The 12783-nt window shown below is 43.9% G+C and overlaps 1 protein-coding gene across 1 annotated transcript in view; it reads left to right on the plus strand.

Moving 5' to 3' along the window:
• NR2C2 (nuclear receptor subfamily 2 group C member 2) overlaps positions 1 to 12783 on the plus strand; it is a 418562-nt gene that overhangs the window by 240826 nt on the left and 164953 nt on the right. The window contains exons 7-8 of the mRNA XM_069206302.1: positions 4695 to 4788; positions 4988 to 5118. Coding sequence (XP_069062403.1) covers positions 4695 to 4788; positions 4988 to 5118 — 225 coding nt within the window. The remainder of the gene's footprint in view (positions 1 to 4694; positions 4789 to 4987; positions 5119 to 12783) is intronic.

The following is a 12783-nucleotide window of genomic DNA, read 5'->3' on the forward strand; positions in this document are numbered from 1 at the left end:
TTGGAGGAGGTGTTAATCCGTCCCAAAAGTGACGGAAAAGTGACGGATTTACCACCAGCCGTATTACGAGTCCATTATATCCTATGGAACTCGTAATACGGCTGGTGGTATATCCGTCACTTTACCATCACTTTTGGGACGGATTAACACTCCTCCAAAATTAGAATAACCCCCAAAGTCTGTCTAATGTCCTCTTGGATCTATCAGCGAAGTTTGACACAGTTGACCACAATCTTCTGGAGCTTAGGATGGGCCTCAGGTGAACAGTACTAAGCTGGAAATTTTACATTGGTAAAAGAACAAATAGGATGCAGAGTTCCACAGGGAACTATGCTCTCCCCAATATTATTCCATCATTGTGCGAAACCACTCAAGATACTACTGAACAACATACCCATAAAGATATACCAATATACCACCTACTTTACATAAAACTGTCTTCAGTACAAAATGTACATACCTTACAAAAAGGGTCTGAAAACAATTCATGATTGAATGGACTAGCACTGTTTCAAACTAAATCCATCAATACGGAATTCCTCTTTCGCAAATCCTCTGCCAACATTGATTCAACACCGATCACAGAACTATGCCTGATGGGGCTAAACCATATCAGAGCAACTCATTCATATCCCTCGGTTGCAGACTGGATTCCTCTCTCACTTTATCATCACAAGTGAACAAAATGGTGCAATATGCGACCTTTCAAGTCCCTCATCGTAAGAAAATCAAACATTTACTCTCCTCCAATTAGTTAAGATCAGCAGCTCAAGCTCTAATCAGTTCAAGGATTGAGTTGGATAATGCCTTTTTTGCAGGTATTCATTCAACACAGGCCCTGCTCAAAGCCATCTTCCTCTTCACCACAACACACATCTCAGAGAGAAGAAGATTTGTCCATAAATCCTCAATTCTAAGACACCTGTGACAGACCTCTACTGGCTGCCACTTGAGACGTAGATCAAGTTTAAGATTGGATGGACTACTTAAAAGACTTACAGTCCTACGTATGTATCCATTCTCCTCACTCTTTCAGGAGGTTTATGACTATCAAGAAGTAAGACCTCCTTAACTCTAGAAACTCCAGAATTTAAGCTCTCTTTAGCCCTGAAAGAATATTTCTCAGGTAAAGCTCCCAACTTCCGGGACTCTTTCCCACAAGATAGAAGATGCACCAATGACTTTCTGAAAGCCTCAAGATTTTCCTTTTAAATTGTTCCTCAACAAATATTAATAATTTTCCTGGGCAACCCACTAAAAAAGGTCTCTGTCATTGTTGCCCACATGTTCCATCCAGACGTCTCAGACTACATTTACGTGTACCATTCATTCAGTTGTTTCACCTTGTTGACACACTGCTCCAAACTCTGCCCCTCCTTCCCATTCCTTTTCCCACTCAGCACTCCCAAACCTTTCTCAGCACTCCCAAACCATTCCCACTTTTGTGCTGTATGTAAATTGTTCTATGTAAAAAAACTGTAATACCTGTCCATATGACAAGGCGCTTTAAAAAACTTTGAATACATAAACTAAATATGTGTATCCTGTTATGTAACACTGGGTATTATTTTATAAGGCTCTCCAGAAACACAATAAATATCAATAGAAGCATACCTACATTCAGAATATCCCATCTTTAGAAAGCTACAAATAATCCCCAAATTACCAAACCCTTGCATCTACCATTGCGCCCCTTTATCTGGTAAATCGCTCTTTCTGTTTCATAACAAACTAGCTCACCAGCATTCGGAACTAGGGCATTTGGTGCCAATCTAATATTTTGAACTACATAGTTGAACTGCAACTATGACAAAGCATAACCCAGCATTTGGACGATCTGTATTTTCCTTTAAACAAAGTATTATTGTTCAAGAAATTAGTTAGTGTGACGTAACATAGCCTTTGAGACATTGCAGTTCAAAATCTGTCCAGCTTGTTACTCTTGAGAGACACATGCCGGTCACATGCACGGCACCTACTTCCTCTAAGCTATATACTCTTATTAGTTGTATGATATGACATATTGATTGTGTGAAAATTATATAATTTTTAACTTACCGCTATCAGGACTTCAGACTCAAACTAAATATTTTCGGAAGGAAGATTTGAAGATACTTCTGTGTTTACCATGCTAGATTTATAAATTACCAGGTCTTCCTTATTATCTACCATTGGATCTGCGAATAGAGGGCAGAAAGCTTTAATCCTTTTGTATTAATACAGTATCTCCATAATAGAACATTGATCTGGGTTGAAATCAGCTCTATTTTGTTGAAATATTCTTAAATTTGAAGATATATAAAAAAACATCTGCCACAAACTTTACATATCATAAAAAGTAGAGTGCATCATTTTAAAATATTTGCCCCAGATTAACTCATCCATGTTTCGCCCAGAATTGCATACAGTATCAAAAAGTGTTCGGGTATGATTCACATCAATTTTGAAAAGTCGTCTGGAATCCCATTGGAACAGTAGTCGAAGCCTGACAATTATAAATATGACAAAAAATCATGTGACAAAAAGTTATAAATACAGTTAAGTAACTTTCCATGCCTCAGATTGAGTGGTGTTCTGCTTTCCTACATATCTCCTATCGGAGCTTACAGAACCTCTCTGGAATGCACTTCTGAGTTCAAGGAAGACCTTTATTGTTGTTAATTCTCCCCCACCCACAAGTTCCTGAGAGACGAAATTAGTAGATTTCAAGCACACGTTTAAAAGTAGTCACAGCAATGAAAGCAAAATATATCACAGTACTTCCCAGTTGCAATGTACACAGCAAATATATATGATTATAGTATAATATAATTGAAAAGCATAAAAGTCAAAATTCATCACCATATGGGCAAGTAGGGCCTATATTCAGCTTCATCTTACAGGGGTCTGCAAGTTGATGACTCCGGTCAACTGCGAGAAAGAGATTATCTACCCAAACGGGAGACTGGCAACTGACATCTAGGTCCAGCCTGAAGTCGAGCAGATTCAAATCTAACTCACGGTAGCCCAGAGTCATCATTAAAAGCAAACTCAGTGTGAGATCTGAACGACCTTGGAGAATGGTTAGTTCTCCTGAGCCATTCCGCTCTCAGACTGGATTGCGAGGTAAACACAAAATCTACGTGCTCTTATCAGCTAAGGTCTGGTGTGAAGAAAACAGCTTGGTCCATCTTGTGGAAAAACATAGCTTGGAAAAACACAGACATCTCTGCAATGTCTCAACTGCAATGTCTAACTCCACGTTAAAGCCAATAGGCAGCTAACCTAAATATCAAATGTAATGTCTAATGTCATGTCAAAGCCAATAGGCAGCTAAGCTGCTAATGTCATATCAAAGCCAATAGGCAGCTAACCTAAATATCAAATGTAATGTCTAATATCATGTCAAAGCCAATAGGCTGCTAAACTGAATACAGAATGTAATGTTTAATATCATGCCAAAGCGAATAGGCAGCTGAACTGAATACAAAATGTAATGTCTAATATCATGTCAAAGCCAATAAGCAGCTGAACTGAATACAAAATGTAATGGCTAATGCCATGTCAAAGCCAATAGGCGGCTAAGCTGAATACAGAATATAATGGCTATCTCCATGTTAAAGCCAATAGGCAGCTAAACTGAACAAAACATATAGGGGGTGATTCTCACCCTGGCGGGCGGCGGAGGCCGCCCGCCAGAGTTCCCCCCTCCAGAATACCGCACCGCGGTCATTAGACCGCTGCGGGTATTCTGGGTTTTACACTGGGCTGGCGGGCGACCGCCAAAAGGCCGCCCGCCAGCCCAGTGTAAAACAACCTTCCCACGAGGACGCCGGCTCCGAATGGAGCCGGCGGAGTGGGAAGGTGCGACGGGTGCAGTGGCACCCGTCGCGAATTTCACTGTCTGCAATGCAGACAGTGAAATTCATTGTGGGGCCCTCTTACGGGGGCCCCACGACACCCCATACCGCCATCCTGTTCCTGGCGGACGAACCGCCAGGAACAGGATGGCGGTATGGGGTGTCTGAATCCCCATGGCGGCGCAGCGAGCTGCACCGCCATGGAGGATTCAGAAGGGCAGCGGAGACCGCCGGTTTTCCACTTCTGACCGCGGCCGAACCGCCGCGGTCAGAATGCCCTGCGGGGCACCGCCAGCCTGTTGGCGGTGCCCCCGTCATTTTAGCCCTGGCGGTCGACGACCACCAGGGTTAGAATGACCCCCATAATGTGCTACTGGTGAACATTGAGCAACTAATATGCGCAGTGGTGAAACACAAAGTCATTGGTCAAACACAATTAATAGCATCACAAGTGGCTACGTTTGTTTAAAGTTTCCTATTAAATAGCACTTGGAGAATATTCCACCATTAATTTCGAGTTACGATCTTCAAAGGAGATGAAAAATAAAGTGAAGCGTTAAAAATATTCAGCTATTACAGTGACTTCAATGGGGAAACTAAATTAAATACCAGCTGTTATTGAGCAATTTAGAATAGCTTTTTAAGTATGTGGGGTTTAGATAAACATTTGAAGCTTTGCAGTATTTCTCAAAAACAGTCATAGCCTCTAGTATTATAAAATAGATCCCCATCAACTTGTGTCTCTGAAGTAGATAAAATTTGCAGTTGAGGCTTGCTCTGTTAAGTGTATTGGTTGTGATGTTCCACAGTTTAAGCCCTCATTTCATTCTATAATTCATTTGATGTATCCATCAGGCAGACAGGACTTCTTGATCCTGGGATGCTAGTGAATATTCAGCAGCCTTTAATACGCGAGGATGGCACCGTTCATCTAGCTTCAGACTGCAAGGTAATATCTTATTTGTACAGAACAGTAAAAGTGCTATATAATCAACCATAACCAACATTTTTCGGTCAAATATTGTTTCTGATCGCCTTTCATTGTACACAATGTCATATCCTCGTAACATTATTAGGAGTGCCTCTTTTACATAAAACTGTTAAACTTTTCAAGTCCTTTCAGTATTACTCTTTTTCATTCTTGACAGGCAGAGACAAGCCAAGGGGCATTAGGGACCTTGGCAAATGTTGTAACATCCCTTGCCAACCTCAGCGAGTCATTCAATGGGGACACTTCAGAAAGCCAAGAAGAGGACCAATCCGCAAGTGAGATCACTCGGTATGCCTCCTGAAGACTTTTGCAATTTTTGTCCTCATAACAATTGATTATTCAAACAGCAGTAGTTGTGGAATGGTGTTATACAGACTCTAATAACAAATATAATGTAATTTTGAGTCTGTCATGAAGAATATTGTGTGGTAATCACCATTCTCAAATGCTTGAATCATTCCCCGTCGTCGAAGTGGTAATCCGACGGTAACTTAATAAAGCAGTATTTACATCACTATCATAGGCGATAATAGCAATGAAAAAGTCAGTTTAATAGCCTATCCATGTCCTTTTTAAAAAAAGGACCAAACTTGAACCATAACTAGTCTGGCGACAACACCCTCCAGAACACTCCCAAAGGAGGCTGAGTCCCCCAGATTTTCTACCTCACGTCTTGTGAAGGGAGTCCCCCTGAGCTCTGCTCAGTTCTCCAGCTTTTACTTTTTTTTTTTAATCATCCAAGATTCTATGTCAGGACCGGAGGCTTCGGATTATGCTTTCTCTCTCTTTACTGCAAAAACTCAGCAGCCAATAAAACTTTAACAAAACAAAAACTACATTTCCCATGAAACCCAGTAGTTTGAGTCCACCAATCACAGTACACCTATCTGTATATCAGTCCCTTTCTCCACAGTCCTTCCTCTTTCTTTGCTGCTGCAGACAAGAGATAAGTCGTTTCTTCATTCACTATTATCGTACATATACTTGTTGTTTATTTCTAGACAAACAGCGTGGAGCGGGATGCTTTGCAGTGTCTGTTTTCCATTCAGCACGCCTGTTCGTAGTTTTTTATGCCCCTTCTTTCCTTTTTTTTTTTTTTGAAGGGCCCGGCGTCAGGCCGGTAGGCGTGGCTGGAGGTAGGCTTCGGAGTCGTTCCGATTCCCAGACCGCGGCGCGGAGGACAAGTCCACTTTCTATTTCTGCGCGCGCGCATGCGTCCACCTCGCGTTCTCTTTTTTATAAGAGAACGAGGTGTTCACAGCGCACGGAGTACGGAGGAAAGCTATTTTTAGCTCTTTCCCTCTCCAATTGCAGATTCTGAGCCCAGGAAAGCCCGACAGGGCAATTTGACATGTAAAGGCTGTGCCAAGGGGATTTAAGCAGGGCCTCCTTCCACCTTTAGTTGCTGTGTCATATACAAAGAATATTTAAAGATATATTGAATTGAATTTTCCCTGCTGGGGAGTATTGTTTCCCCCCGTGATCTCCTCCATAATCCTTGACTATGGCGTATTACGCTGGCGAGGATGACTTTTACCAGGACCACCCTGACACTATGGATGACCATATGGAGGAAAGACTAGTGGAAGCTCGGGGCTACCATGTCCAGGATTCCGTGAATCAGGCTCTTATTAACGCACTTAAACCCTTTGCTCAGCCCTTGAGACGTTTTGGGCAGCGGGAATTGAGGGGTCGCCCCTTACTTGATGCTGGTTTGCAACCCGACCAGCTTTCTGATCTGGGCTTGACCCAGGGAGCCTTAAAAAGACCCTTATCCTCTGCAGATATATTAGCAAATATGGCAGCCTCGGTGATGCAGGATCATGGCTATGATGTGTACTCCTCTCTGGACACGTCTAATACAGCTGAGAGGCCTCTTCTAGGCCTGAGGGTCTTTCTTCCTCTTCTCCTTCCTCCGGCTCGGACCAGGATCATGAGGACCCCAAACCAATGGGGAAGCGTAAGCACAAATCCCGTAATACTAAGGAGCGCAGCTCTTCTCTCCGCGACCTTTCCTTTGACCCTGAACATATAATTCACCCCAGATCTTCAGAGTGGCTTCCTTGTGAGGAGGTTGCCCAATACGTACAAGATCACATCAGAAAAGGGTTTGACCGTGAAATGCAGAACACTCTGCGCTCAGAATGTCCTTATCCCTCCCTTCTGGGTAAAGTAGCGGAGACCCCGGATTTGGACCCAAATATGGCCACTTTCATGCAAAAGTTTTCCAAGGATCCTAAAAAGGGACTAGATCGCGCCTGAAAGAATTGCCAGAACAGGCTCCTGGATATTTCTGGTCCCATCACAAAGATTTTTGAGTTAGCCGTTCAGGCTAAGAAGTCTGAGTCTTCTCTGGATCCTCAGACGGTTTTGGAGTGGGCTCAACGGGCTATATGTCTGCTGGGCAATGCGAACTGTGCCATGTCTACTGAACGTAGACCCTCCTTCCTTATGAGAATTGACCCCAAGCTAGCGGAACTGGCCCCCAATGACGCGGGTCCTGCAGCCAATGGCTTACTATTTGGCGACAAGTTTGTAAAAGATTTAGGAAAGTATGTTGCCACCTTTTCTGCCTTGGACAAGGCGCAATCCTCTATGAGAAAGATGTTTGTTAACAGAGGCCTTTTTGCCAGGGCCGGACGCTTCAGAGGCCGAGCGCCGGCCCGTGGTTTCAATCAGGCCTCCGAAAAAAATACAATCAGCAAGGTTATTACTCCAGATCAGGATTCTATTCCTCTCGAGCCCGCAGAGGTAGAGGACGTGGCTACCGTAACAGAGGTGGCGCCAACTCCGCCGAAGGGCCTTCCACAGGTGAGAATTATTCAGTTTTCAAAAGTTTTTCTAGGAGGCAGATTGAGAGACCATGTAGTAGCGTGGGAACGTGTGTCACAGGACCCGTGGGTCCTTCAAACTGTATGAGGGTACAAGATAGAGTTTTATGCCCCTCCTCGTCAAACGAAGTTTCCTCGTCCCCTTTTTTTTCCCAGACAGACGGTTCTTTCGTAGACGATGGAATAGCGCGTCTGCTTTCAGAAACGCGCCATTTGCCGCTCCGACCCTCACCCGAACAGGTTTGTAAGTTCGATTTTTCTGGTTCCGAAAAAAGGAGGCGGGTCGAGATTAGTCCTCAATCTCAAGGAATTCAATTCTTGGGTGGTCTATCGCCATTTCAAGATGGAAGGAATCCATTTATTAAGAGACCTGCTCCTAGAGGGAGATTTTTTAGAGAGAATAGACCTAAAAGATGCTTACCTTACGGTTCCCATATTCGAGCCTCATCGCCGGTTCCTCCAATTCTGTTGGCGAGGGATTTGGTACGAATTCTCCGTCATCCGCTCCTTGGTGTTTTACCAAGCTGTTAAGACCAGTAGTCCAGCTTCTCAGAGAAAGAGGGGTTTGTCTCATTATCTATTTGGACAACATTTTGATCATGGCTCAATCGGAGGAGTCAGCCCTCCTTCACCTGTCCTGGACGATCCATCTTCTACAGGAGCTAGGATTCCTGATCAACCTAGACAAATCAGTGCTAACTCTATCCAGAGTTTTAGAATTCTAAGGATTTCAGGTAGATTCCATCAAAGCTCAGTTATTGTTACCTCTGACAGAGAGGAGATCTATCAAGAAAGAATTGAGGAGAGCCCTTGCTTGTCAGACTATATCATTGAAGACCCTTGCTCGCCTTGTGGGCCTGTTGGTTTCTTCAATCCAAGCAATATTTCCAGGGCCTCTTCATTATCGTGCTTTACAACACCTGAAGATTCTTCATCTTCGCAGGGATTTGTCATAAGCGGAACAGATTGTGCTGTCAGACGAGGCCAGGTCAGAGATCAATTGGTGGCTAGCACACATGGATGCCTGGAACGGCAGAGCCATTTTCTCCTCGAGCCCGGAAGTGATTATAGAATCGGATGCCAGCCGGTGGGGCTGGGGGGCTCGCTGTGGCTCAGTTCAGACGGGGGGCCATTAGTCCCAGGAAGAACTGTCCCTTCACATCAACTGCCTAGAGTTATTAGCAGGAGCTTTTGCTCTTCGTTCCCTGTCTCCTCGACAAGCGAAATGTTGTATTCTTCTTCGGATGGACAACATTTCAGCAGTCCAGTATATCAATCGTCTAGGGGGGACCAGGTCCCGTGTTTTGGCAGAGATTGCGAAGGAGTTTTGGCAGTTCTGCCTTCTCCATCACATATCGGTGACAGTGGAATATATTCCGGGCCGAGCCAATCTGATTGCAGACTGGAACTCGCGTTTCCTAAGGGATGGCAGCGACTGGAAGCTGAGCCCTTTAATATTCAGCAAGTTGAATGCTCTATGGGGTCCTTGCAGGATAGATCTGTTTGCCTCAAGACTCAACACTCAACTGACTCGCTTCTTCAGCTGGAGACCGGACCCTTTGACGGCCGGGACCGATGCGTTTCTCCAGTCTTGGGAATCGAGAATGTTTTATGCGTTTCCCCCTTTCATCATGATTCAGAGAGTACTCTCTCAGGTGAGGAGACAGAGAGAGGAATTAGTTTTAGTGACACCCATTTGGAAAGCGCAACCTTGGTTCCCATTGGCAATGTTGATGTCATGCGCCCCGCCTGTGACAATTCCGCAGGACCCTCTTCTGTTGTTAGATCCTGTCGGATCCCCTCATCCTCTGATATGGAGGGGACAGTTGCCCCTCTTGGCGTGGAAAATTTCTGGAGACGCTGGAAAGTGCCTGGAGTTTCGGACAACGCAATATTTTTCTTGTCTCAATCCTGGGCTCCTTCCACTGACAAACGATATCAATCTGCCTGGAAAAGGTGGGGGTGTTGGTGCAATGAACGAGGTGTTGATCCCTTGGGGTCCTCCATTGTTGTGATTGTCAATTTTCTTTCTGAGTTAGCTTCTCAGTGTTTAGCCTATAGAACCATTAATAACTTTAGATCAGCAATTTCAGCAGGTCACCCCCATTTAGAAGGGAAACCAACAGGGGAACACCTGCTGGTTTGTAAGATTCTTCAGGGAATCAGCATGACCTCACCCCCTCAACCTAAATATTCTTCACTTTGGGATGTTGATATTGTTTTAAAGTTTTTAAAATCATGGCCATGCAACGAGGATCTCTCTTGTAAGCAACTTTCATAAAAATGGACTATTTTATTGTGTCTATTATCCTGTCCGAGAGTATCGGATGTTCGTGCATTGGATTTGGCAGGTGGAGTATTTACTCCTTCTGGAGTTTCCTTTTCTATTACCAACCGTACAAAGACGTCTTCCAGATGTGTTTCGTATCCAGCTTTTCCTCATCATCAAAAGTTATGTATTGTTAAATGTGTAAAGGCGTATGAGGAATGTACTAGAGAAGTACGCAGGAATAATCAGGGACAATTGTTAATTTCCTTACAAAAACCTTTTGGTCCTGTTTCTGCAGCAACGTTGGCACGTTGGGTTTGCTGGATCCTACAAGAAGCTGGTATAGATATTTCTAGATTTGGAGCACATTCGGTTCGAGGTGCGATGGCCTCTAAGTCGTTCTCGTTTGGTTCTCGTTTAGAGGATATTATGAGAGCGGCTGATTAGTCATCAGATTCTACATTTAAAGTCTTTTATCATAAACCAATTGTTGACGTAGTATCGACTGTTGTTAATGCTTTGAACTAGCATAATCCGAAGCCTCCGGTCCGGACGTAGAATAAAACATTTTCTAGCTATCGCGTCAAGAATTTTCCATTCTATTAATGACACGGAGGCGAGGATTATGCCTCCGATTGGAGCGGATGTAATATATGTTTTGTTTGATGATGGAAAGTATATTAAAACATGATTATTACAGTTTGACTCCCCCCCCCCCCCCTTGTGAGATATATGGATCTATTGAGTTCTGAGAATATTATTATGACTTATTTTGTTCCTAGGTTCAGAAAACAAAGGAGTTTGATAGCGTCTGAATCTGCAGATCCAGTCCAGTTATGATCATTCGGAGTCCTGATTTTTCCTTCGACGATCGTCGTGATGCAGCTCAGTTCTACGCTGTCCGTTTGGGAGAAGGTTCCAAAGTGTCCTGTTTTGTAGTTTGTAGTTTTTTGTTTTGTTAAAGTTTTATTGGCTGCTGAGCTTTTGCAGTAAAGAGAGAGAAAGCATAATCCTCGCCTCCATGTCCTTAATAGAATTGAAAATTCTTGACGCTATAGCTAGAAATCTTTTTATTATATTTTATGTTTCATTTCTCTAACCCTGGCACTAATATGTCAGAGTAACAGAAAACAAGGTAAAGGACTACAAAAATATGTCTGACCTTTCCCCAAAAACTATCACGTTCTGAGAGATGTGGCTATTATTGGGACTACGGAATCTTAAATCCGTCACTAATGAGGAGGACAGTGAGGACTCCTTCACCTCACAGGAAAGGTCAGAAGGAAACATCATGCCAGGCTCCCCAGAAGGCACTTCTCGCAAAGAGAGAAAATAAAAATAGAAATTAAAAAAATTAAAATAGATCCTCATAACCTGACTATGGGGCATCTAAAAACTGCCTGTAAAATCATTATTAAGACGATTACGATGACATTGATGACCATGTCGCCTATTATTACCTCATCTATGATGATCTCATCTACGAAGGGCCTCATCTACGATTGCCTCATCAACGGTGGCCTCATCTATGAATGGCCTCATCTATGATTGGCCTAATCTACGACACATCATCTATGACAGTCATCTTCAACACCCTCATCTATGACGGTCGTCTACGATGGTCATCTATGACAGTCGTCTACGACGGTCACCTACAGTGGTCGTCGACAACTGTCATCTATTGTAGTCGTCGATGACAGTCGTCTACAGTGATCGTCAACGATAGTCATTTACAGTGGTCGTCGACGACAGCCTCATCTATGATGGTCATCTACAACAGCTTCATCTATGATGGTGGTCTACGGCAGCCTCATTTTTGATGGTCGTCTACGGCAGCCTCATTTTTGATGGTCGTCTACGACAGCCTCATCTTTGATGGTCGTCTATGATGGTTATCTACCACAGACTCATCTATGATGGTCTTCTATGACGGCCTCACTTATGATGGTCATCTGCGACGGCCTCATCTATGATGGTCGTCTATGCCAGCCTCACCTACGATAGTAGTCTGCGACAACCTCATCTACGACGGTCTACGGCGGTCATCTACGACGGCCTCATCTATGACAATCGTCTATGACAGCCTCGTCTATGATGGTCGTCTATGACAGCCCCACATATGATGGTCGTCTATGACAGCCTCATCTGTGATGGTCGTCTACGACAGCCTCATCTATGATGGTCATCTACGACAGCCTCATCTTTGATGGTCGTCTACGAAAGCCTCATCTACGATGATCTTCTACGACAGTGATGGTCGTCTTCGACAGCCTCATCTACGATGGTCGTCTATAATGGTAATCTACCACGGACTCATCTATGATGGTCGTCTATGATGACCTCACGTATGATGGTTATCGGCGATGGCCTCATCTATGATGGTCATCTACGACAGCCCCACCTACGATGGTAGTCTGCAACAACCTCATCTACGATGGTCTACAATGGTCATCTGCGACGGCCTCATTTATGACAATCGTCTTTGACAGCCTCATCTATGATGGTCGTCTATGACAGCCTCATCTGTGATGGTCGTCTACGACAGCCTCATTTACTATGGTCTACGACGGCCATCTACGACGGCCTCATCTATGATAATCACCTATGACAATCTCATCTATGATGTTCATCTGCGACAGCCTCATCTATGACAGTTGTTTCTACAATGGCCTTGTCTACAGTGACGTAGTCTACGTAACCACATATACGATGGGTTTGTCTCCGTCTGCATTCTCGACGATGGCCTTGTCTATGATTGTATCCTCTATGGCGGCCTCGTGCACGACGAAGGACTCGTCAACAACAAACATTGTCTACGTCAGCCTAGTTATTTACATCTGTCTCATCGAGCTT

The sequence above is a fragment of the Pleurodeles waltl genome, chromosome 9, assembly GCF_031143425.1.
Source record: "Pleurodeles waltl isolate 20211129_DDA chromosome 9, aPleWal1.hap1.20221129, whole genome shotgun sequence".
NCBI classification, from domain to species: domain Eukaryota; kingdom Metazoa; phylum Chordata; class Amphibia; order Caudata; family Salamandridae; genus Pleurodeles; species Pleurodeles waltl.